At 44.7% G+C, this 27,318-nt stretch overlaps 1 protein-coding gene across 2 annotated transcripts in view; it reads right to left on the reverse strand.

Moving 5' to 3' along the window:
- Positions 1-1,003: 1,003 nt before the first annotated feature.
- The window catches only part of LOC149339995 (cytochrome P450 4V2-like), a 36,161-nt gene continuing 9,846 nt past the window's right edge, over positions 1,004-27,318 (reverse strand). Inside the window, exons 1-11 of one of the 2 annotated variants that reach the window (XM_089548739.1) lie at positions 20,705-21,029; positions 19,920-20,029; positions 19,432-19,520; positions 17,528-17,727; positions 15,355-15,424; positions 13,785-13,911; positions 8,490-8,669; positions 6,311-6,484; positions 4,855-4,921; positions 4,587-4,766; positions 1,004-3,081 (exon numbers count right to left, since the gene is read on the reverse strand). In XM_089548739.1, coding sequence (XP_089404865.1) covers positions 2,912-3,081; positions 4,587-4,766; positions 4,855-4,921; positions 6,311-6,484; positions 8,490-8,669; positions 13,785-13,911; positions 15,355-15,424; positions 17,528-17,727; positions 19,432-19,520; positions 19,920-20,029; positions 20,705-20,957 — 1,620 coding nt within the window. In that variant the 5' untranslated portion in view covers positions 20,958-21,029 and the 3' untranslated portion in view covers positions 1,004-2,911. Of the gene's footprint in view, positions 3,082-4,586; positions 4,767-4,854; positions 4,922-6,310; positions 6,485-8,489; positions 8,670-13,784; positions 13,912-15,354; positions 15,425-17,527; positions 17,728-19,431; positions 19,521-19,919; positions 20,030-20,704; positions 21,030-27,318 lie in introns of those variants that run through there. The other variant, XM_089548738.1, reaches the window with a different exon arrangement.

Consider the following 27,318-nt stretch of genomic DNA (forward strand, 5'->3'; position numbering starts at 1 on the left):
ATGTTGCTGGGCGCGGAAACTTGTCTTCAGAACCTAAGAGGTCTTTACTGGATACAAGGTGGCCATGGTTTTCAGTAAGGCCTGAGTCGCTTTGGGACGTTAAACCCCCATAAACCATATTTCACAGCTGGGTGCATGGGGTGGGTAGCGCAATGCAACAAAATTTAAGAGGTCTTGCTCTGCACGTGGTTGGATATAACGGTAGCTATCTTTAATAGGCTGAAAGCGTTTACAAAATGTGGTCTTCGGCTCACTTTCTCCTTTTAGCTGCCTAAAGAAGATAACCCGCATATTTTAAACATAAGCTGGTGTTTAAAGATGACAAAACATGACTGGAATATGAACCGAGTTGTACTAAATAAATCCCTGCTTAATTTCCTTGCCGTCGCATTCAAAATACCCCCCCCCCCCCCCTCACCCACAAAGATAAAAAAAATTTCCTGTTTGTCGTTCTGCCTTGGCAAAGTCATTCCCCCACACCGGTGCGAAGAGTGTTCCCTCACGACTGAAGCGGATTGCGGCGGCAGGTTTTTCAGGGCAGGTGTTTATCAGCGCGTGAGAAAATCTGCTACCCTGAGTGAAAGGGAAAGTTAAAAAAAAAAACTGGGCCCAGGCATAAGAAAGGTCGTTATTCTTCGCGTGCACCGCTTGCCGCGCCATTTAAAGAATGCGGCGCAGTATAACATGAGGTACAATTTGTTGCTGCATGGCTCTTAAAAATGGAACGCCTATCTTCTATTGTGAAAAAAAAAGAGACGTAGAGGATGCTTGCCGTACGAGAGCTGCTTCCACTGCAATGATAGCCACAGACCGAAGTTTGGCGTGGAGAAACGCAACCGTCAGAACCAGGATAGCTGTGTATAGTAATGCTTGTGTAAGGTCAAGGCTTAAATATGCTTCAGTGGTGTGGCATCCGCGTACTAAAAATACATGGCTCAACAGGAGCCTGTTCAGAGAAAAGTAGTTTCTTTTATTTATGGTATATATATATATATATGGGACTGGTTCATAGACTGTCATATTGGTTCAAAAATGCGTGCAGACTTTACAATTGTGGCGGAAACGGCCGTCTCATGTGTCTTCACTTACATTTCTGGAAATCTGAAAACAGATGCGAAGAACTGTGTAATACCTGCAAGCGGCAGGACAGCACGACATGTAAGTAGCATTCATTAGCCCCATTCTCGAACGAAAAAATGCTTAAATTACACATTTTTCCCGAGCACTCGGATTGGAACTCTCTTCGTTCATATGTAGTTGAATCAAAGCACTTTGTGAAGGAGGTGGAAGATTTGTGTTATGGCTCCTAGTATTTCAGTTGTGCGTTATGGTGTGCTGTTTTATTGATTTTTTTTATTTAACTATAACGCCCGTCCTGCTCTGCTCAAGCTATGGCTCTCAGAGTGTGCAATAATAAATTAAAAAATACTAGCCACACAGGTATGTTCTTAGGTTAGTACCCAAGCGCTTATACAAGTGCCCACACAACTGAAAACTGCTCGGATCGGTGAATGACTACCAAGGTCAGGTGAAGCCACTGTGGGCTTTAATGACTTTCTCAACTGGCAATCATCCCACGTACAAATACTGATTCCTGGTTTCTTATTAATGTGCTTCCATTTATGTGTATTGTGGGTGCTAGACGCGGCCCCATATTTATTGTAGATGGCTTCAGATCCGATGAGAAGGACAGCCAGCGCACAACACGTCCGCTTTGCCGCTGTGCCTTCAACGTTCCACTCGGCGCGTGCCTGGAAATTCCTGTGCTTTTTCCAAAACGCCAGTCAATGTGGTGGCGCTACAGTATCGTTGTCTTCCTCTTGCTCTATCTCTCTCTGCGTTTTCATGCACATGTGTATCCTACTTTTCTTAGTTTAGGATGTGCATCCTCTCTGTATTGTCCACGAACATTGTTTATACATTGCGCACTTTGTTTCTCTTCCACTGACATCATCATGTCATCTGTGCTGTTCGCGTGGTCAAGACCACAGGTGATGAAAGTAATGAACTGTGATGTAGTTGAAGATAGTTTGCACGAAGGGCTGCTCAGTTCTTCATTGCTGAAGGCTTCGCAACATTTTTGCTAGACATCCTTATTAATTACAGCTCATGCTATTTTTTTATCATTGAACAGGTACGGAGTATCTGGCAACGTAGCGGAGAACATTTCAGACAAGATTCAATTAAAATCATGTGTTCACTCGGAACGGAAAACAGCAGGCAAACATACGCTCTGGGAGATTACACGAAGTCTACTGACCCTTTATTTCCACTGCTAATGATGTGTTTGATAGCGCCCTTGAAGGCGATTAGACGAAAGCTGAGCTCACAAAATCACGTGGAAACGATGGTCACATAGTTGTCCAGGTGTCCATGATTTACACTGAAAAACGTGTTCATACGTACTTTATCATTTTAGCAAAAGTAAGAACTAAGGCTTGGCCATTGTTTAGCGTCGCTTCACTTCGCTTTCCATCTAAAAAGACTCCCTGCGGGGGGGTGACACATGCGAATTCAAATCCTAAGTCGATTAATTCTACATGAACGAAAAAACACATCACAAAAAGAGATATCACTGATCATGAGCAGAAGTTTGCTTGACGAAAATCCCGCACAACTGTTCCTAAATCGCAATTACATTTGGAATGAAGTAAGCACAAACAGCCAACTAACGCATTTCATTAGGTGCACTTTTCGTCGTACATGTTACAGCCTGAATAGGGAAGTGTCACTATTTTTTTTTATCAGCCAGAACTGTCAAATGCTAGTGTTGTCTCATTTAACCTGGTCGCACGCAGCAGCACTTTTAACTGCTTCTGATGCCGATGGAGGAACAACAGCGGAATTGTTATCGACGCCACGACGGCTGTCCATGCTCCCAGTGCGGTGATCTGACTTGCTGTCGGAGTGATCACAGGGGCTCCGTGCGTTTCCTAAACCAGACACGAAGTCCTCCTTTTGGCTTAAGAACAACTTCCACGGCGGTGTCGACCTCATCGAGCGGCTGCGTTGACTCCACAGTGTATTTCGAGAGGATCCTCGCCAACAAAACCTTCATTTCCGCCAGGACGAATCTCTGTCCTGTTGAGAAAAAGAGATCGTTTAGAAATAATTGTGTGAACGAACATACTCATAGCAGAAATAAAGCTAGGAACATTAGTGTGTAATCCATCCGAGAGCCTTTTCGGATGGAGATGTAGTTAAAACGCAGGCGTATACTAAAAGAGTGAATAATTTTCTTTGCTACTGATAAGCCTAAATGTGGTTAGGAGACAAGTTTGTGCGACATGCACGCCACCCTAATTACTATGCCTTACTGAATGCTTTAACGAACGCTCACGAACGGCGACTAATGTTCGCGACAGGGGAGTACAGAGCATAGATTAATGGAAATAGCAATTTCTTTCTCTCGGCGCTTCAACCTGAAACAATCTTTACCATATAGAGTTAAAAAAAAATGCGCGTATTCCCATAGCTACAAGCTCAACCCGACTAACGAAGAAATTATTGCCGGTTTGCTGATCCACTCTACCATTACAGATGCTGATAGCGAATTGTCATCGCCCGCTGACACAGGTGAAGGTTCTCTGGCGGTGTCCACAGCAGTCGTCGGTTCTGAAACCCTGTCAGGCACTGCTTCGTTTCACAAAGGCTTCGCGCCTACGTGATAGGCTATGACTTTACCGTTTGCAGAGTCCTTACTTCCTTTGAATACTTCATTTATTACTCAGATCTCCTTTCCCCGTCCCACTTTAAATCCCCCATCTATTTCCCCCTGGTGCACAGTAAGCAAAGCAGCACCTTCTCTTGGTTAACCTCCCCGCCTTTCCTCTTCCACTTGCACATCTCTATTTAAACTTCACTTAGCATAGAAGCTTACAGACATAACCATCAGAATACTGAGAGTACATTTGGTCATCAGCACTCCCCTGTAAAGCGCTCTTTGCAGCCGTTCTACGAAAGCCTGCCCTCTCGGTGATCAACAAAATTTATCAGCAAGCCGTCGACCTACTTTGCGGCTGTTTTCAGCTGCGGCCACTTCAAAGCTACACTGAGCACTCGTAATGTATTTACTTTTTACTTCAGAAGACCCCCCCCCCCCCCCCCAAATCCACCGCCACCAGAAGCGTGCTAAAAACATTTATTAAGCGGTGCATACGAAGGCAATGCATCGGTGTCTTCCCAATCCGAACGCTTTCAGTAGTGAAATTGACATGCTTTTTTTCATATATGTTGTGAAAATAGAACCCGATCCTGTTTTCATCATGAGACAGAAAACAATTTTGGTGGCTATACAAATGTACCCTCGGCAACTGCATCTTGCATGAACTGGAAAACCATACGTGTTATTAACCAATAAAACACACATTAGCGGCAAATCTACAGCAAATCTGCTTCTAGATTAGGCTACCACTAGTCATCTAAACCTTTCGCAACGTAAAAAAAAAGCAGGCTCGAAAGATAGGACAGCTCTGTAAAGTTACCACTCCGGTTTGTTCTTTTTACACCCTGTTAATAAAGTATGACATTGCAAAACATATCCCTCGACCCACGCTCGTGGTATCACAACGCACGGCACTGCTCACCCAGGCAGATCCTGAGTCCGGCGGAGAAGGGGATGAAGCTGAATGGGTGCAGCTTAGTGCAGTTCTCCGGAAGGAAGCGCTCGGGGACGTAGCTCTCCGGGTCGTCGTACTGCGCCTTGTTCCTGTGCAGGCTGTGAATGTTTATCATGCACGTCGTTCCAGCCGGCACAGTGTAGCCATCTGTCGGTAGAAACCAAGTGCACGGTGTCGTCAGTTTTACGGACTTATTAAGAGGACTGTTGACGCAACAATTTAATGGTCTACTCACCGAAGACAAGTTCCTCATCAAGCACACGACCGATGATGGGAAACGGTGGGCACATACGAAGTGACTCCTGCGCGTAATAGCGACACCATTATTAAAGATGCCGAAAGGCTTACATCTGGTCTAAAGGTTTTTCGAACTGGGTTTTCATAGCAAAATAAGAAATGCGAAACGCGCGAAGAATATTTACTACCGCAAGCCTCTGAGAGGATAAATTCACATATTAAGCATAATGTTGTCTGAAAGTCCCCTTTTTTGTCTTTTTCAATGCAAGATATTTGTTCCCCAAGTAAAATATATGGCCTCCTTATCCACATTCTTAAATATAATGCGATACTATATGGAAGTTGGCAAAGCTTCAAATCTTCCCAACGACCACTTAAATTATGGAAGTAGGCCCACTCTAGAAAATAGATTAAGGTGGATTAGAGTGGTTAATGGAGTTATTGGATGGATTAGTGGGTGTATTGATGTGATTAGTGAAAATTAGTAAATTAATGGGCATATTATGATGGATTAGCTGCCGTTAGCTGGTGTATTGAGCTGGAACAATTGTACGGGTTGGCATAATCTCATATGATAATCCAATCGAAGATATTCGAACATTCTAGTCCTCAGATTTTCGAATTTTCGGCACTGGTGACGCCTTTACCCTCTTGACCAATCAGGCCATTTCGTTACGGAGAAAGCTTTGCAAGACTACAACCTAAATGCGGTCGCAGTAATGTATAGTCACACCCAATTTTTCGCACGCAGCCGCTGAAGAAATGAATTCCCGCAGATTCGTCAGGCCAAGTGCTGGAATTTCCTGACAGTCTGACAGGCACGGATACGTTTCAGAAGCCTGAGAATTTTTCAATAGCGAAAAAACAGCTGCAAAAAAAATGGAAACCACTGCGCAAGTGTGGTCTTTGTTGGTTTTTAACCGCTTTCATTGACGCTAACTCATGACAGCTTCACCGTTTTCATTAGCCTGACTACATCTACTGCAGGGCAAAGGCCTCTTTGCCGAACATATTTGAAACCAATGCCTTCCGTTTAGTCGTTTCAATTTCAGATACTTCAGAGACAAAGACTTCCAAGGAAGCTTTTTTATGCTTGTTTATTTTTTTAAGAGCAGTCCGTTTTCAGGCGCTGCTTAGTACCGCCTTTACCTTGTTCCCCGCAATTTGCAGGCAAACACCTGTTAAATTGTTGTCTACAAAGCACGTTAGTACCACAGCTTGATAAGATCGCCTCATGGCTTAATACAAACTGAGCAGCAATGACCAATCTTAAAAGCACAGCACCAGTGGGTATTCAGAAATAATCCGTGTAAGCTACGAGACATGCAGCCAGCACTGGCATCGTACGCCACGCGAGCGCTGTACCGAGGTGCACGAGGCACTACAGATGGCCCTGGTAGCGTACTGGAGGAAGTACGACTAGCTCGTAACGTCACTCCGTGCGACGAGCTAACCTTTAGGCAGCACTCGAGGTAAGGCAGCTGCTTGAGGTCACTCAGGGTGAACTCGTGGTCGGCTCCCCTTCCGAATGCGTCGTCCAGCTCCCTGTGCAGCTTGGCCTGCTTGTCCCGGTTCAGGCCGAGGAGGTACAGCGTCCAGCTCAGCGCTGCTGACGTGGAATCGGATGCCTGCACCGGAGAACCGCATCGTTTGCACCTGTACCGGCATGCGACCTCCTCTACAGCCAGAGTAAGCTTAAGGACGTGAAATAGCGGTTAAAGTCCAGAGCAGTGCCCTTGAAGGGACGCTGAGGGCAAACTGAAGTTGTTCTGTATCGGTATACTAAGAGGCTACATTCTGAGAAAACTGAATTTGTGTAAGCTAGAAAATTCAGGGGATGGAATGTAGGTGTCGCCACTACCGAGGCTTTTCGCAAGGACACTGCGATGACGTCGAGATAGTTTCTTCAGCGTGGATCCCTGACGCTAGACTACACAAGCTATTCACTTCCATGCGCTGGCGATCAAGTCTATTCTGGCCACGAGTTTGAATCCAGTTGTGGAAATTAAAGGTGCCATTTTTAGCTCGAACTTGCTGTCTAATAAATGCGTAGTCTGCTGAGGAATAGACATCAACATGGTGAGATAGTTCGACTGAATCGATTTTTACAATCAGCAAAAATCACATTATGTTGTCCTCAGTGTCCCTCCTTTGCCTCTCTAATGTCACTGGCACAAAGTGTATCTAAGCTAAACTGCAACACAACATCCCTGTTACTGGGGATGATTTCATGCAAGCTCCCATTGTAAGGCTTTTTTTTTCTTTGCGTATTTGGGCATTGGGGCTAGTTCTTGCTTGAGCACAGAACAGCATTCTCATTAGTTCACTTTAAGTATTGACGTTAACTGACAAATTACCACTCGCATCGAAGTACAACCTCCGGTTTTCTCTTTTGAATGTTCTAATAGTCTTGGTTCCAAGGAGTCTCTTGAGATCTGGTAAATTCATGAATCGGCGGCAGAAGTTTTCCGTGCGAAGCAAATAATATGGCAGCAGAAAAGCAAAAATATAAATAAAAAAGTGAATTCGAGAAATAACTAGGAAACATAACTATCAAAAATCTGAATTGTGAGGTAACACAGAACGCCCTCTACGAGAAAAATATCCCTCATTAATATACAAGACACGACGACTGCAAACATTAAAGGTGAACTCCAGCCGGTTCATTAAATGAAGTATATCAGGCAGCGAAACGCCCTAATATGTTCGAGCCATTTCCTCTGGAAAGGCTAATTCTCACTGCTGTATAGCCCGGCTAAGATCATTTCAGCTGCAAATTTGGAAACGGCGCATAAGATCTGCTGCAGGATTCATTAGTGATTCTTTCTCCCATTATTTATTCGCTTCGTGTAGAAGAAACATGCGCGGGCAATGATGTGGGAGTGGAGTAAAGGTACCTAGAGCATATCTCCCGTTGTATTTTTCGACCATCACGGACACATTTTGTTCCGGGAGTATTCAAGCTCCATCAATAACTTTGCAATGCAATGATATTGTTTTGCGCGCTTCAATTCATCGTTGTCATTTTTTTTTGTTCTTGCTGCTGACCTAATTCTAAAGTAAACATAACTGCCACTAATAAGTGAGAGAGAGAGAGAAGCTCTTTTATTGAAAGCAGGGAATTTAGCCGATGTTTAAATTCTCTGACTTGCGACTCTGCGTGGGGAAGGGATTAAGGGATAGTAAGATGAAATGAGAGAGGTATAGAAAACGGGATGACAAAGTTCAGTGCATAGGGAGTGTGCAGTGAGAGTGCTGAACGGATAGATTAGAGCTTGTCCTGCAGGCCAATATCAATTACATAATCAAATAAAAAGTTCACAGCGTGTCTCTGCTGCCTATGGCTGTCTAAGGGCCCTTATACACAGTCGAGTGGTCCATAAGACGTTTATGAAGTGCATGCTTCTAAGCAAACGCTGGGTATAATTTCGGGCTATCCGTTTCCATCTTCGGATAATGTTCAAGACGAAACACCGATTCTCGAGTGATAGAATCTATAAAACTCAGGTTTTCGTTCTAGTCAATGCAGCAAAGTATAATTTAGCCATAAGTAAGAGAACTGCGCTCCCTCAGAATTTCCATCGATATGCGGGTTAGAATTTTTTGCTGACTATTGTCATTGAAGCAACTCACAGCGTACATGACAGAGGTGATATCCTTCTCGACTTCTTGCAGTGTGTACGATGGATAAGTGAGGTGTTTCTTCAAGGCGCAGTCTACAGCAGCCGGGAAAGAGAGCTCATCGTCCAGCTCATCGACGCACTTGTCGTCGCCGAGCTTCTTCAGTAGCGCCGCCTTCCTCCTCTCGATAGCCTGCAGGCGAAGAACAAAAATGTGGAGGGCACTTAAGACTACTTGCGGGCTGTGGATGCGAAAGCATGCACGTAGGGTCTTCGGCTGCGGCGATGGGATACTACTCAGTGCAGTGGCCAGCGAAGCTGATCTGCTCAAGCCGCCCGAGTGGAATATGATGAAGACGAAGGTACCCAAACCCAGCGCGATAGACTTGTAGTTGAGCTCGTGTGATGTTGTGGATCGTCTGAGCTCATATCGCCCAACACGTGGGTGATAAGATCAATGAGCGGAGAGCACAGTATCGGGTGGAATGCAACTGGAGGAGCTGCCCAGCTCTCCCAAGAATAGGGTATCTGGGTGGGTAGGAATATGCGTTGTAGGCAGTGTGATGACTGTGTGGCATGTGGGCAGGTCCAGTATGTCTGCGTGTTGCCAGGGTAGGCCCCACATACCTGACAGCACGGGAGGGGCAGAGCGCTTTAGTATGTGATGGTTGTGATGGTTGTAGAGGTCACATGGTAGAGAATTCGTTTGTGATTGTGGAGCCCGCGTTCGCTGCGTCCATGGCTGGCACATGTAATACGTCCGAGCATGTGGTGGAGGCTTGAGAAGTGAGTAGCAACGAACTAGGAAGGTGCGTTACAGGTCTTGCCAAGGACCAAAAGTAACTTTTTCCGCGCTGGGTTGTACTTTCTTCAAAGTTTTTAAGATTTCCTTTAGCAAACCAGCTGCAAATGAATCTTAATTTATGTGTATCTAGTTTTTGCATAATAATCTATGCAACGCCTTATTAAAAAATTCGCTGTGGCTTAGCTTGGTTAAGCGCGGTAATTGCGAAAGCAATATCCGTACCTACGCTATGGTTCAGCTGGTAGTGTAGCTGGTGGTGGTGCTTGTGGTTAGACTTGTTGTGATGCATCGGTTATACAATCCAATCCAATCCAATGGAATGTAATCTAATCTAGTCTAATGTAATCTAATCTCATCTAATCTAACATAATATAATGTAATCTAATGTAATCTAATTTAATCTTATCTAATCTAATGTAATTTAATCCAACCCAATCTAATCAAATCCAATCAAACTCAATCCAATCTAATCTAATCTAATGTCATCTAATCTAATCCAATCTCATCTAAGGCCGCTGGTGGTGGCACCGCCACTACTCGCAGACGGCGCGAGATGGTCGCCGAGCTCTTCGGCGTGACGTCACACAGAGGTCATGCGAAAGGTCATTTCATGTGCACCGCCGTCGCACGGCAAAGGCTTGAAAGTGCAAGTAGTAAAGCTTTCGCTTTAAAAATTGCAGGGGACACTGATGTTCCGCATCAAGGGTACGGCGCAATAACGTAACGGGTTAATGCCCATATATGCAGAAGGTCATCCTCTACTTAACACCCATATTTCACTGGGAGTCCTCATACCCCTCTTGGCGCAGCCCTGCGATGGCATATGGTGCCAGCGGTGGGCCTTGTGCGGCCAAGGTTGCTCTTCCCGGGCGACCAATCATTAACTTCCACCTGCCACGAGGGACAGTTCGCTCACAATCCGGTGGGCAGGTTGTGATGACGCCGCGTGGTCACGTGACCTAGGTGGCCCATCTGCCTCCTAGGTTTCTCTCAGGGGACCGCCTGCCAGAGCCGTGCCCGTGAATTTTCGCTCACAACGTCGGCACCGACAACGCCGATACCGGATTTTCTGTTCAACGGGCCTTCAAGGCTGTCGCGTTAAAATACTTCATAACATGATGTGAGGACCTCAAGTATTTCACCTATTAGTAGATGGGCTTGTCCGAAGGGATATCGGGGACTTGTATACATTGATGTAGACCAGTTCTCCGTTCTTGTTTTACTAACACTCTACCATGCAACTTCACTACCCCACGGGCTATATACATTTTGCACGAAGCTGTTTCTTCATATCTGCTAGCCCAGTTCAAGCGCTTAAGGCAATTGTGTTCCCCTCTCTTTACGGTGTCAACAAACGCGGAATTATCGCTCAGCGTGCCCAGGTTCACTCAAAGTTCAAAATGACCAAGGGACCACTTCGGCATCACCACGTTCGTTATGGCGTTTGACACGAGAACACGCCACGCGGCAAACCCTGTAATCTTGCTGCACACCTTATATCTTTGAATTCAACTGCTTGACGAGGAAAAAAAGCTGCCGCGCCATGGGTGGACACCGCAGCCGTGCCCTAAAGAAAGAAATGGGAACGGAAATGCGCCATATCTCACGATAGTTTAGAAGCCATCCTAGTCAGCCGCAGAGATGTGTGTCTGTTTTATTTGTTTTGGTTTCACTGTTACTTTATGCACACACATTCGCTGCAGCTTCAAAGGCAAACTTTCGTTCTACCTTAATACCACCTTTTCTTCTAACACTGTGTAATCGTGCACTGTTAGACACCAGTAGGAAAGAATGGACTTCGTTCAGTCAGTATGCTGGCAAACACTTATAAGATTATATCATATAGCATTTCATTGCGCGGCACAAGAAGCCCAATGCCGGCTCGCCACTGTTTTTGCGCGATGCTTAGGAAGTATAAATAATAATCAAAAAGAACCGAACAGTGTAGCAAGTCAGGGAAATTGTGCATGGTACGTACACTCACAGTGAAAAGTTCATTTAAGGCAGCTCTGTCTAAAAAAAAAATTATTACTTTGCTTCCGAGGCGTATTTCTTGAGATTTATTGGCGCACTGCATAATTTGCACAATGAAAATTACGCTGCACGAATAATTCAGCAATGAAAGAGAACGTTCGCAACCCTGTCAGAACATGCCCTGCTATCTTTAGTTCCCGCTCGTGGCCTTCCGCTGGAATTCAAATGCACCGAGGAGGAAGTTCGGAACAGTCGCGTTTGTCAAATCACTTCCCGGACCATAACACCGTGATTATCACCACTTAAAATGAATGGGTGGCATCAGCAATAAACAAATGACATTACAAAGTTATCGTGTGATATCTAGCACTGATTATCTCTATTACCACGCGTGTAATCATCATTAAATTTTTTTCATTTAAAATAAAACCGTACATTTTATCTGTTGTGTGGTAACATCCGCCTTAAACTGAGTCTATGGTAGAAATAAGATGGCTCTTGAAGCTCAAACGTGAACAATGGATCGAATAATCTCCCGCTAACTCATCAATGCTTCAGCAGGAGGACTTGTCTTCGTCCGGGACGATAAGTCCGCTCTCCGTACTTGGTTCATTGAACTGACGCTTCCTTCCCTTCTTCCTCTTTGTCGAGCTCGCGAATCAAAACGAGAAGTTACGTAGTTGCGCAGTGCGTACTAGGAAGTTTAAGACGTGCAAACAAATGAATGAAAAGAATGAATTTGTGCATGTAAGAGCTTTCAAAGACAGTTAGGAAATTTTATTTTAATTGTTGCTCCGAAAGGAGCTTTTCGGCGCCAAATAAAACCAAGGTACAAACACAATTTTTTTTTTCAGCCTGCATCAGGGTCTTTCAATAGTTTTTTTTTTTTTTACTGGATAAAAAAAAACTTCTGCGTAACGCAACGAGACAGCGTTGTACGTGGCTTAGAGCAACAACGCCGTGGTACATTATCGACTGCACGGTACAGCCTATATTTGAATAGGGGTTGCCACCACGCAATGAGCACGAGGCTTCCGCGTAACCGCTCTCGTTTTACGAAACACACATAAAAGCACCAGGAGACCATAAAATTACTTAAAGCACACGTTTTGTTTCTGATAACTAATTACTTTCCGGGTGTGCTTAACTATATTTCACCTTACACAAAACATTGTTCAACTCACCCTATCTTCAAGGCTGCTTTAAAACAACAATCGCCCTCTATGTTCTGTCATGACAGAAACGTAGCACGTTACTCTCAAATCGACGTTGGTGCCACTCTGTATTCTATTCCTACGGGACGCACGGACGGAAGTTTCACGACCATTGAAGCTACAAAAGCCCCCCCCCCCCCCCCCCCCCTGCTTATCCTGAATAGGTCGCGTGTCCCCATACAACAGAGCTACTTTATCTATCGCTGATAGTGGCTGCAGCACAGCAAAAGAACCTAGTACACGGCTATACACAAGGCGACACTGTATTGTTTGCCACGCCTTCGTTGTTCTTTCCTTTATTTCGCTCCTTTATTCGTGCGCTTTAGTCACATCTGCAATGCAAAAGGAACGCGACGATACAGATCACTGATAATAGGGACTTTAATTAGAATGAACAAGGCGCTGAGAAGTGTCGCTCGCGCTGTAAATGAGTGAACAATTGCGCATCGGTGCATTACACACTCCTGCTCACTGCAGTGACTACATATCCTGCACCCCTTCCGTTTCCCCTCCCAGTTCGAGTTTCCATCCTTTCCCTCAAATATGGCAGATGTTGTCCACTCTCAGAGCATTGTTAATTTCTTCCGAACGTGTTCCTCGCCATCGTCTTCACGGCACTCCTTTTCTAGTCTTAGTCTCGGGGAAAAAAACGCCTCGCCTAACCGTTCCCTCTTAGTAGTCACGACGCAATATGAAGAAAAACATTCCCACTAAACAAGATTCGTGTTTACAACATGGTACACTTCAAATCCTGGACTTCAGCTACCTTGCAGAGAAATTTTTTTAACTAGAAATGAGGAACATGTAACGGATATGTGCAGTGATAAGAAACGACTGAGTCAGGAACGACTACATGCGAGGCGAGGTCGAAGTAACAGATCTTGAAATTGCAAGAGGAAGACTGCGACGGCTTAGTGATGTAAACAGAAAGTACAATGAATGCATTGAAAAGAAAATGATGTGTGAAGTTGGTGGGAAGAGGCCTAGAGGGCGACCTAGGAAGGGGTGACAGGACAGTGCAAAGAAGGATCTAATGGAGAAGTTGTTTAAGAGAGAATGGGTTCATAATATAGTGAAGTGCGGACGACTCACGAGATGCAGAAACTTTATGTAAAAATAGGACGAAGGTGTAAATAAGAATAAAAAATTTAAGGTAAATGTTTATCGAAGAAACGAACTTCTTTAGAATTCGCCTAACCGGTTCTGCGATCAGGGCAGAACAAGAAATGCCGCAGCCACAGACGCATTCTATTCGTTTCAATCCAACATATTCTGTGCTAACTGAAGGGAGAAAATCATTGCCTGAATCACTTACCGGAAGGTGTGTTTTCTCGAGGATTCGCAAGGCGTTGTTCCATACTTTTCCCTCTCTCGTCATGTCGTAAACGGCCCGTATCCACAACCAGGGCCGGAAATACCGCACGGTGATCAGGACCGTCAGGCTTCATGAGAAAGTAGTAACATAAAATAAAAAAATGGCTTCTGTGGTCATTCACAGTTGCGAGGTCGTGATAAAATCAAACGCCTATATTAAAGAGACAGTCTACAGTCGAAGACAAGTATAAAAACGTCGGCGAATTCTTGTATATTCGTGCTTTAGATTTTCATATCGGGAACTTCAATTAATTTATTATTCTCATAAACTTTTGACGCCAAAGGCGCACTGACTTTTTAATCTCGTACATCGGACCATACAACGAGTCAAGCCAAATCAACACACTATCACACAAGTTGACAAAGCACGCAGCGAGTTCTGATGAGCGAAGCGTTGTAATGATTCATTGGTGCCGTCATGTCACAGAAGAGCATATTATCCATTTTATCTTCGCACTTCTAATGCATATTTTGCAGAACTCCTCATTTATGCATGTGCTCGCTGCTGCGACTAAATTTTCGGCGCAATTACTCGCAATGCATTTACCGGTGACATCTACTGCTGCGCAGTACACTGGAACGAAGGGCAGCGTCATTGACATTTTTCCCTGACCGCTGCATACGTATAAAAATGTAAAGGTTCTTGAAAGACAAAGTTTCATTAAAATATTTGCCCTCTACTTGCATATTTCATGGCCTTTACGTTTTTCATATCAGCGGCATCCACTCCCGTGTTGGTTTCGGACTAACATAGTTCTATACTTCGTCTGATATTTTCTTTACTAATTAAATATGCAAAAACATAGAAACATTGGTATCAGTTATGTCTGCCATGATTTTTGAGACATACGAATGCATTCTTTTTTTTTTTAAGTACATATTTCACTCGTCTAGACAGTGCTTAGCGTTATCTAATACACAATGGCGTTGTCCATAGCAATGCAGTTATTATTCTTGCGTTTGATTCCTCCACAAATTATATGGGGAGGCCGCGCTGAAACATAAGCGCCCCCCCCCCCCCCCCCCCCTCCAACAAAATATCTGGCTACGCCATTGGTCGGTAGGGCTGATAAAACTAAAGCTCTTCCGCTGACCGGTGCCATTAGGTATTAAGGCAAGTCGATCTTGGTGAAAAAAAAAAGATAGCCCCAAACCATGCAAACCACAAGAAAAAACAAAGACGAGACACAGGCGCTCTGTGTCTCGCGCCTGTGTCTTGTCTTGTTCTATCTTGTGCTTTGTATGGTTTGGCACTATCTTTTTTTTTTTAACTAATTCGAGCGTGAGTCAACTAGACCAAAAACACGTGTTAATGCAAGTCGTTTTTGTCAAAAGACTTTTCCTGTCTTTTATTCATCGAGGAATTTCCGAGTTCTAAGCCTCATTTTCAAACTAATTCCAGGAAATGTGATCAAGCTGACAAATCCGGATTTTCGTGGTCGTTGTCGCCTTCGTAATCAAAGAAGGCATAAAAACTTGTAAATGCAGCAAAGTACGCCAGCCGTACTCACTGGTTAAAGCAGCGGGCGTACTCTGGCCTCTCTCCGTTCTGCAGTCTCAAGTGAATGCCCATCACAGCGCCTGGAATCGAACAAAGTGTTGCAGCCTGTCACAAGCTGATAGGATCAGAGAAAAGACTTACGGGTGCGGTCGTAACAATTGGCGGAAAAAGTCTTCAAGCTATGTATAGTCCAAGCGCAGACAAAACCGCTACTAATTTGCAGCGATCCTGCGCAGGCGGTGAGCTATGCCGTTCATATGAATTCCCTCATTCCCTTTTGTGATCAGCAAAACCAAAAGTACGCGGTAAAGAAATTAAATCTAGAAATGATAAGCAGAGGAATTTAATTATCGTCCATAGATGTGCCCGTCTCCGGCTTGGATAAACCTTGTGGTTCCCGGAGTCTCTACAGAACTGATTTAAGTAACACAGGCGTTCTGACCAATCCCACTTGCAGAGAAATACTAAAAGATAGTAGTGGACAGTTCAGTACTACACGTTGCGGCGCTATAGTTTGTTCTCCATAGCATTAAGGCATATAAATGTAACGCCACCTAACACTCAACGCCCGCACCATCGTGCGTGTTCTGTGTTCGTCTTTTGTATTCCTGCACATATTTCCTTCATCACTGTAGATAGCTTTGGAATAAAAGCCACCTCACGCGCAAAGTGCTGTATGGTTTGCGTCGCAGCTAAACAATATCGGTGAAAGAAGTGATGCTCGTAGCCCTCCAAACGATGCCCGTGTGGGAAATCACTCTGGCGTACTTTTGACCACGCTTCGCCAGGTAGAACTCCCAAGCACCCTCAGTCGCCGAGACACGCCATAAATATCAGATTTTGCGCCTATGCATCATATCTCATAAATCCACATTAGCTTCTGTCAGGCAGACATTGGCAGTCAAGGTGTAAATAAAGCTGAAGTGGCCACAGCAGAAATAATATAGCGATATTTTATAGAATCAGCGTTGGTTGATCGAGTATTCCTAATCGCATAGCTCTGAGCGCTGACTTGAAATTTTCTACGTTATGTTGTTGACTAACACTTTAAAATTCCGCAAAAGTATGACTTGTCAGTCCAAGGCGGCTGTACACAGAGGTGACGTGTACTTGTTTAACCCTTTGAAGGTTTTTGCCGTATATGTACGGCGGCGGTTTTCTGTCCCGCAAGGTCTTTGCCGTACGGGTACGGTTTCGATCTTCCGTTTGAAATTTTGCGCCAAAAGAACAATGCGTGCTCACTGGGGGGTGCTGCCACCTCTTAGGACTTACAAGAAGTGTTTGAATTTTGTGCTGCCTTCTTACGGAGATAAGCAGAACTTATGTCTAGCTTTAGCGCGGCGGCACAGATTGCGGCAACACCCCTTTTGTAGTTTTGGTTTCCCCGCGTGATCGCAACGGAGTCGCGCGAAACGTGTTTTCTCTTTGTGGGCACTGTTTTGCAGAGGCGGCGAAAGTTGATTTCTATCTTTATTGGTGCTGCTCTTAGCTTGCTTATCACCGTTGCTATTCTATTCTATTGAACATTTTCCAGCTGTGAGTGATGCTGTCACCAAAGTACTGTTCCTAATTTTTTTTTACTATTTATTTTCGATTATATACATTTTGTAGATTCAAGATCCGCAATAAAGTAATTTCACCACCTGGGAAAGTTTTCTTCAAAATAATTCGACCCTCAAAGGGTTAAGCACGAGAACGAAAAGAGATAACGAACCGCGCTGGAATAACTTCAAAACGTGAAACTGTTGTTGCCTACACCTTTGTTGCCTTTGTATCAGCCAGTAAGATGCTTTGAGCGGCTATTTGACTATCCAGCATGGTCAGCTCAAGCTGCACAGAATATCACGTGATGTAAGCTGAGTGTCTAAGGCGTTCGGCTGTTTATCCCAAGGTAGCAGGATCGAATCCCGATCGCAGAGCCCTCATTCCGATAGAGGCGAAATACGAAAATTCCCCTTTGCTGTTTCATGTTAGTTACGTTAAACAAGCCCAGGTGGTCAAAATAAATTAGGAGTGCTCCGCTAAGGTGTCTCTCGCAGTCCATCTGCGGCTTTGGGGTTTAAACCTCACATACCGTGCAATGCAATATCACAACATACCATACCATACCATGCCATACCATATCATATCATAACTATTGTACTATGATTTACGTACGAAATGCAAAAGGTCGCTTTACTTACGGCTTATGATGTCGAGGACACATTTCTGGATGTTGTTGTAGCAGACAATCGGTTTGTCGGGCGAGTTTGCAGCCATCTCCTCGATGCGTTTCTCAAATATGGCGCCGTTTTCATTGAACACTCCCATGCAGGTTTTCAAATGTTCAGAGCTGAAACCAGACTTGAATAGCCTTGCCTTTGCTTTCCATGGCTCCCCATTGCTGCAATGGCCAATTGCAAGCCTCGTGATAAAGTGCCGTTCACAGCCAACATCGAATAAACTTTTTTTTTTGTATGTGTGGCTCAACTGACAAAAAATAAAAACAAACATTTGAGAAATCCAAAGCGTTCCTTCCATCTGGTGAAACTGCATACCGCTGGGCTCGCTGAGAAGTGGAGGTAGATACGAAATGACTTCAGCAATAGCAGACCTTTGGCTAGAAATCCCTCAAGCTTATTTGATGTCTAGACGTTGTCTAGTGAACAGGAGAGTTTCTTTCACAAGAAATACCAGAACGAGAAAAGCAGAAGCAAGTAGTCTGCGCATAGCAAGATTAGTAAACAAGGAGCAATTTGCGATGCGCTGAAAGTAAAACACGTCCATGTTTGTTGAATTACAACGCCATTTGAATCATCGCGATTTGTTGCCCATTACAAAAGTTTACAAGTGAACTGCGCGCATTGCCCCTGTTACTGTCAGCCGGTGTACGGGAACCGAAATACTATAGCCAGAACTTCGCCGTACAGCACAACAAAAAAATATAACGGATCCCTTACTGCCTCAAAAACGCGTGGTTCCGCAGCGTCCGAGGCACTTAAGAAGCCCAGTGCTTCGCCTTAAAGCAAGTGCGGCCATTGTTCGCTGATTTTTGTAAACCTTTTGCATCGGCGCCACCCTTTAAAGTATGTGGGATGCAAGCGATACTCCCTATACGCCGTGTCTATATAATGAAGAGAGAACATATCTCATCTTCTCAGCACACATGCATCTTCATTTGCATTGAGTACATTACAATGCGATTGGGTGGATCCTCTTTTTGCAATTCGCGTACATCATCCGGTTTCGGCACGGTGATTTTCAAAACTTTTCTGGGAAGTTATCAAATGGTCCTTTTTGCTTTTAACTATTCAGTCCAGGCTCTTTCGTACTTCCGGTGAGCTAAATGTACACCTGTACTCTCCCCGTCAGTGCTCGAAACGTCCACATGCCCAAAAGGGAGAAATGAGCATCCACCACACAGCCTCCTCAACGTTGAGCTGCACTTTCAGCATAACTGTGTAAAACCTTCCAGCGATAGTTGGCTGCTTCAATGTCGTCTTTCTTAGCTCTTGTTTGGCAGCGGAAATGAGATATTTGTTTTGGCGGAACTATGCGAAACTACGTGTTACACTGAAACTAATCCCCGCTGCCGCATGCAGTAATATATTGACGCCCTCTGCACTGGGATTGAGGATTTCTTGATCAAAAAAAGTGCATTCTCTCCCTCACTCAAACGAGGTGAGAAGAAAGACAGATTAATTGGGCAAATACCACGAATAATTTTTCATCCCTTTTTCTACCTCCCTGCCTTCTCCATTGCTGAGCCAACATTTTTTGATGCGGTATGCACTCATAAAGCGCTTTATATGAATATATTAAATGGATATCAAAGTGTAAGCGCTCATGGAGGCAACTCGGCAAACTGCAGGAGGTACGCCTGCAGCGCAGAATCTTTGTACCGCAAACCAGTAAAGTGTTCTGATCTGACTGTCCTGACTGACAATATCTCGTCTAGATGTCTCAGTGAAGATAGGCCGCACGGTGACAACTTAGGCCGATGGTCGGCACAAGGCACGTAATCATGTCAACTGCAGAAAGTTTAGTGTGAGGTGTGGCTTTAGCATTGTTACTTCTAGGGCACAGTGAGAGAAGCTGGGTTACTCACCTATTTAGCAAATTTTTCGGACCCAACCAGGACTTGAGGAAGGAGTACATGTGTGGCTTTCTTGTGTTTTGTTTTGTAGACAACAAAACCTAGACAGCGCGCGGAAGAATGAAATTTAAAACAGAAACGTGCAGTTGGAGTTTAGCTCCAGTCTGTTTCATTCAGCGGTGCTCGGTCAACGCACGAAGTTTCGTTTACTAGCACTAATGTTGCGCAAAATAATAGTTGAGGTGAGGCTCTGAATTGAAGTGCGTACAAGGTGATGGATAGCGAAACCAATGGATATCAACGAAAGCAGTTCAGGTGCTTCTCGTATTCATGCTCCAGTACTACACTACGTAGCTCTTACAAAGAAAGCAATGAAACATCTTCCGAGCGATATAACGCATATTTCTAACCTTTCCCAATTAGCATTGCGCTTTCCCCTTCATTCTGACGTCGTACAAATTGGCGAAAAAATTGTATTGATTACTGGCTCCCTTGCTTACCTGAACTGCCTCCGGTGTGTGTAGAACAACCATGGGACTCATTCCTATGTAGACCTTGAACGTCTTGCCTTCGTACTTCCTCGATACCTTTTTTATAGCCCTGTGAATCACTGAAAACATAACACATCAATCAAGCTAAATTGATTTTGCATTTCTAAAAACACAGTTCCCACATACTGTTCTTAGTGGTCACCGCTCCGTTTCAACGTGCCTGACGCATTTATAAAATCGATCTCACTGACGTCCTTCACGCTTCCCTCCTTGCCACGGGGCTATTAGACGACCATGTCATTCAAACAAGTTACGCGCTAGAGTAACCCGAACACACCTGCAAAAGTGCTCAAAAGTCCTCTTTCCTGAGACATTTCGGGCCTCGCAATCATGATGTAGAGGCAATGGTGCTGACAAGCCAGTCTCTCAACAGCTGTGATGTACTGGCAATGTGACAAAGCCCACAAATGCGTGGAATGGTTAGATTCGAAACAGGTGATATAAATAACCCTCTCTAACAACTGCGAACTCTGGACTAATAAACCATTTATGTGGCTTCCCCAGGGCCAACTAGTTTAGAAAAATCGCAATATGCTGAACGATGGCTGCTGCAGATAAACGCTGAAAATGGTCGTAAGCGAAATGGACCTAACATGCCTGACTGCCTCACGACCTATCCAAAGGGCAGACGGTGCCGTCGAGAAAGATATGACACCGCTTTATATGGAACACAATATGCGCACCCTACTAGGTTCAGAAAGAGTCCACTAATGGGACCGAGAAGACCGCCTCACCCGAAGTGGCACTTGTGCGGAGGTGCCTCCTGTACTTCCAGTACACTGACAGCATGAATAGCGGGGGCAGCCAGTCGGTGCCGGGTCCCGGCAAGGGGCGCAGTACACTCCATGCGTGGAACCACCGGCGGCACTGCATGGCGACCAGGGCGCATGACAGCAGCACGCTGAACCACGGCAGCGATGACAGGAGCGCGGCGTCAAAACGCGAAGGCGTGAAGAAGCTCCAGCTGACGGCGGCCGCGGCGGACATGGCTGAGGACGCGAGGGACGCAACACCGCAGGACAAGCGGCGAGAGCGGCCGACTGGACTCGCACCGTTGGCAGCCCCCCGACGCCTTAAATGCTCGGCCGACTAGGGAATCCCCCCGCCGGTACATTTGAATGCAATGGCCACAGCAAACTCATACGGTGCACGTGCTGCGCTATGGAAGGAGAAGAGCTGTCAAGAGGACGCACCGACTCGCACGTGACGGAAAATGCTTCCACGCTGAGATGCAGTCGCGACTGCCGCCAGTCTCGTGAACTCGGGTCTCTGGGAATGCCCGCTTCAACCTCTTCCCATAGGTCCGACCTTCGAGCGATAACAGACCATCCCCGTTCGGTGCTTCCTGATACCTTCTCGATACACCACTGTGAGTACTGCCAAAAATATGCGGCACGGAACTGCCCACCTGCTGGACGCATCGCACCCAAGTGCTGGATTTCCACGCCCTCGCTATGCAACAGCTGGCCGCGCGAGAAGGGAGGAGAGAGTAGAGCAGCATAAAAAAGAAAGGGCTCATTTGCTATCCAAAGGTAAACAATTTGATTTTCACGCCGGTACGGCTCATTAGCTCCCAAGACAGCGCCGCTTTTCGCGTGCCGCGACGGTCCCCCTCTCTTGTGCGAGAGTGTATTATTTTCAAAACATTCCCTTCGTAGGAGTCCCGGCGGTTTAGTTCACGGCGTCGCATACTGATTGAGCTTCTCAAGCTTCAGTCGCTTTAGCGAGGTGCAGAAAAAAGGGCTTTGACGTCAGAGTCGTCCACAATAGCCTCTTCATTCACTGCCAAGCTTTAAACAACTCCTATAACAACGTTGCCGCCTTCGCATTCACAATGACTCCTCTGAACGTAGCGACGTTCTCTACTGTGCGTCTTTATTTATCCACAAATCACCCGTCTGTTATTTCCGGAACTGAATGAAAGCAAGCAAAACGTAAACGCCTCAGTGCAGCAGTCCTTCGTCGCTTTGTTTTTTTATCCACCAAAATAAAAATGAGATCAAGAAGCAATAAGGGATGTCAACATCAAATCAAAGGCGAGTGCTGGTTCTAAAGTAACTAATATATTAAGAGCGCAAATTGATGTACGAATACGCAACGCCCGGCACGTGCGCATATAGGAGAACGTGTGAGCAAAAAAACACTAAAGCAAATATTTATGAAGAGACGGCACATAATCCAAAACAAAATAACAAAACACAGACCTGTACACTCCAAAGTTAAACGCTCAAATCAACGGTCAAGTGCCATCTAATAACCACACACCTCTCTCTGATAGAGAGACCAGAGGCTGGCTCACGCGCATGTAGCTTTTCTTTTCGATAAGGATCGCTTCGATCAGCCCTTTCACAAGCTGGTCTTCGTGCCGATGCAATGGAGTGGCGCTCGAAAAATCGGTCTGCGGTCACCTGCGAATGCGCGGACTGCGAGATGCGCGCTTTTGTTCTCGAAATTTCATGTTTCTCTATTCTCTTGCTTGGCCCACGCACATATTACAGCACGCAGAGGCGCCTAACTTCTGTCTGTGATTTGCAGCAGTGATAGCGACTGGTACGACAACATTCCCTTATTTTTTTTTCCTCAGCAACATATTACTGACGACTCAGTTTCAAGGTCGTCGCAAAAAACAACTTACGTCCCTTGTAACACTGCGCCACGTACTTTAATTTATTCGTAATCTTGTACACGTGAGAAATAGCAACCTTTCTGGTTCACGCTCCCAGATTTTGCATTCCCCTTCACCCAGAGTATCATCTTTTCACACGCACTGATAAACGCGTGCCCTGGGAAGCCTGTCGCTCCAAGACGTTTCAGTCGTGAGAGAGCACCCTGCCCTCGGGTGGTGATACGACTTTACGGAGGCAGAACTTAGACAAAAAAAATATAAGAAGCATTTTTTGCAGCCTGAGAATGCGCCGAAGGTAAGCAAGAATTTAGCAGAGCTCGCTTCATATTCCCAACACGTGTAGCAATCATTAAACGCACTTGAAGGAATTGGTGAGCGCTAAAAAAACACGGAAAAGGGGACGAACAAACAGGACGAAGCGCTTTCGTCCTGTGTGTTCGTCCCCTTTTCCGTGCTTTTATAGCGCTCACCAATTCCTTCAAGCATGTATTTCCAACTAGCCCCAGTAGTAGCTCTTTTGAAAGTTAAACAGCGGACGGATGTTCGGAAAATTCAGAACGTCTTTATTTTTTCGATTGCTCAAAGCAGAAAGTAAGCCCAAGACCATCGCTACAAACGCCTTCAGTACATCCACGACCAGCTCGGTATGCCAACTTTGTCAACAAAGGCAAAGTATTAATTAGTTTATTTATTATTCGTACATACTGCGAACCATAGCTCCGGCTCAAGGTGGAGGGGCTTTGCAATCAAATTCAAAGAGGCAACTAACAAATCAGTACTTCAAACAACATGGCAGCAATTATAGAAACTATGAAACAAATCTTCCTCATCCTTCACAAAATATTTGATTTCAAATGCACTGGAGGAAAGAGCGTTCCAATCCATGCAGGTCTTCTGGAAAAAACTGCGCATGAACCCATTCCTTCTCGCAAAAATTAGGGCAAACATTTTGTCATTCACTTGTTGCGCTTTCATATTGTTTACCAGTTTCGCACAATTCGCCAGATTTGCTTCAAAATTTTCATAATCGCGATTATGAAGCAACACGAGACAGCCCGTTTTCTTCCAAATGCTATACTTTGTATATTGCTTTGCAATATTACCGCAGTCGCTGAACGAGTTCTTCTATATTCACCATAAGTAAAACAAACTCGTTTTCTCTCAGCGCGCTCCAGTTTCGATGTCATTTTTAACATGCGGATCCCACACCTGTGCGGCACATTCAAACCTATATGTAGTGTGGCTTGTAGCGTGGCTTTTTGGGCTTGTTGGTACATAGTTCCAAGTGCTATACCATGTAGTGTAACAATTATGCGTTGCTCCTTCGTGCTAATGGCAGCGTTTCGAACTCTTGTTTTAACAATCCGCAACTTATTTAATCCCTATCTACGAATATCAGAGATATGTGAGGCCCTGGTAAGTTTAAAGTCTTCGAAATCTGGGCAATCGTTTCTACTTTGCACGGCTGCCACCACATGTCACGTGACGCAGAACGCACAAAATACCCGGAAATTTCGCATTTTTGGTACATCTCATTTATTTTCCTTGGCCGCCGGAAATAGTTGGTGAGAGCGCATGAAGAGCTCTACAGGTTAGATTTTGCTGCGAGGAAGAAAAGTGGAACACTGTAATCATCATGTTCTCACAAAATTTCTCCGGACACCCAATTTTTCTTTTTTTTTCAGAATTACAAATTAAGAATATCGCCATTCAGTTACGCAGTGCTCGCTACTGGTGGTTAACAAATGGCGCTAGTTGCTGAGCGTTCATGGAATTATTCAATAGGTGCTCTTCGGGAGCGGGAGCCTGTACATTAGCTATTAGTTTTAGTGCTATAAGAGTTCAAGAAAGCCGGAAATGGTTAGTAAGGATTCCTACAACATGCCTGTAGCTCTCGACCTCTAAAATAGGGTAGTTATGAAGAACATAATTTTGTAGTCCAGCTCTTTTTAACTCGTGAAACACAGCATTTCAGCAATGCAGCAACTCAACAAGCTTGAGTTGCTGCATGCATTGTTTCCCCGTAAGTGCCGATGCGCTCGCCGCGGACGACAGAACGACGATCGGAGGGAGGCCGTCGCCGCATAGTTTCGTTTTCTGAGCTTTTCTCCATAGAGAGAGCGGCTGTCGGCCGCGCGTAAGTCAGTCATGATCAGCTGGGCGCCGTTTCAGACGCTGATTTCGGCGTCGCTGATTGTTTTAATTTTTCTTTTTTACTAGCCGCTGCAACTGATCTCTCTTTGCGAATTCTTCGTTGCTTGAGTAGTGAAGCCTCCTCGCATGGACACCGTCAGTTGTGAGAGGTTACATTCCTGCCGCATTGCACCGGTAAAGCGCCCTCCCTAATTCGGAGCAGTTCTGCTTGAACTGCAAACAATCGTTAGTGTCATACAGTTTTCACTCAATTCAATTCAATTCAATTCAATTTTATTCAACATCTTGAGGATGTTGGGTGCGCCGACAAAAAGCCAGAGAGAAGGCTTGACAGAGGTCGACGCACCCTACAATAACTTGACAGCAGCACCAGAATGTTGTACAGTCCACGGCAAGTGAGCACACAGGAAAAAAAAAAATAATAAAATACAAAGCATGAGTAAAAATCTCCGTGACACGAAGTGCTGACGGTACCTAGGGTTACAGCAATTTAGATGCCTTATTTAATGAGTACGGAAGAGTATAGCAAAGCATTTGGCGACCGTAATTCGTTCGAGTTTTTGGCACGAACCATGTGAAACCAGTACGGGTGGTGTACTTCTGTTCTTTACATTTTAAGTTCGACAGGTTCATCATAAATGGATTGTTTTGTCTAATACTTGTTTTATACCGCCTTAACAGTATACTTTCAAAAACTTGTGGGAGGGGGGTAATGCTAAGAGATGCAAAAATCGGTTCGGTGTGTTCAAATCGTGAAGCATTAACAATATTCCGAACAATTTTCTTCTGAAGTATATGTACCCGTTTAATATTAATAAATGATGTTGTGCCCCATACCAAAATACAATAATTAACAACAGAAGAAAACAGTGCATTGTACAGTATCTGCTTAATATGTTTTGGTAAAAGGTATCGCAGTCGGGACACGATACCAGCAACCTTGGACAACTTGTCCCTGACCTTTGAAACGTGTTCATCCGAACATAAATTTTCATTAAACAGCACTCCTAGACTTTTGACCGTAGGAACTATTTGAATGAATGATGAACCCATTTTCAGAGAAATTTGTGAGACAGCAGGATCCTTATTGCGAGGTCTAAAAAGTACAGCTTTGCTCTTTTCGGTGTTTATGACCAGCGAATTCGACTCAGACCATTCGTGAAGCTGGTGCAAACAATCTGCAGCTTGATATTCAAGATCACGCACATGTGCCGCTCGGAAGAATAGAGTGGTGTCATCGGCGTAGATCACAAAAATTGGCAGTTTACTGATGCAGACTATGTCGTTAACATAAAGGAGGAAAAGCAGCGGCCCTAGAATACTGCCTTGCGGCACTCCAGAAGACAGATGTTTAAAATTTGATGACTCGTTGTTGACCGTTACTTGTTGGGCACGGCAACTAAGGTAGGATTTGATTATTTGATGAAATTTTCCGCGAAAACCTCAGATGCAGACAGCCATTCCCCAGTGTCTTCGTCAATGAAACTGACTGCGACACGATAGAATTTTGGCCTGAATTTCTTGTGGCCATTTTATAGTCTGTGCATTTAATAATTTGGACATTGTCTTCCAGTCCCTTGAAGTCCCATTTAACACGGTTTTACTTTGCTGAGAAACCAATCCATCAATGGTCACTTAGTTATTTTTCACCGCACAACCAGTCGGGTACTGCTGGCGAAATAAACCAATCATCTGCCTGTCAGCCATACTAAGGCGAAAGCCTTTAATGGCTCATACTGCCGTCCGTTAACAAAGCGTATAAAACACGTTTAACTTGAGAACTAAAAAAGATAGAGGAAAACTAATGGTTACGAAGTTTGATGACTGTAGATTAATTAATTAACTAATTATAGGCAAAAATGTCGAAATTGCGTTGAAATAGCGCGGACGTCGACATAGCCGCAGGAACGGTGTGATGCCACGTCCACCGGAAGTCGTCACGGCGTAGTGACAATTATCACAGAATATTCGCAAAACGTCGGATGTGTGTCAAATTAGATGGAAAAATGTGTAATTAAGCGTAATTAACACTTAAGATCCCCGAAAGGTGTATAATTCGGGTATCGATATAGCCACGGGAGATATGTGACGTCACATCTACCGGAAGTCGTCACGACATAGTGTCCTCGGCTTTCGCCACTCAACACTTTAGTTGCCAAAGTGTCCTCGCAATTTTTTTTCTGTTGTTTAAATGCTACGTTTGCACAAAGAAAAGGTTCCAACTCGACCATGCTCAATTTGAAACAGAGAGAACTTTCGTGATACGGCGCGCAAAGCAACCACAACGGTCTCGAACAGCGTAGCGTCGGTTCTGCATTGGTGCCATTCTTCGAGAAAAATGTGCCCGCATCTCACGTCACAAAATGATAAAGCTGTGTGCCGACGACCTTGATAATTAACAAATAAACATTACGAAGCTTTGCAGCAATGCTATTTGTATGCATAAATAGCGGTAAAGCAAATCTCATTTATTGTGGGATCATATTACGATACACATCATATAATTCGTACAGAAACCTCTGCTACCTTCAGTTCGAATTAACGTGTCTACAGTGTTAGACTCATTGC

This window comes from Amblyomma mixtum, chromosome 6, assembly GCF_055824585.1.
Source record: "Amblyomma mixtum isolate Tamu chromosome 6, ASM5582458v1, whole genome shotgun sequence".
In the NCBI taxonomy this organism is placed as follows: domain Eukaryota; kingdom Metazoa; phylum Arthropoda; class Arachnida; order Ixodida; family Ixodidae; genus Amblyomma; species Amblyomma mixtum.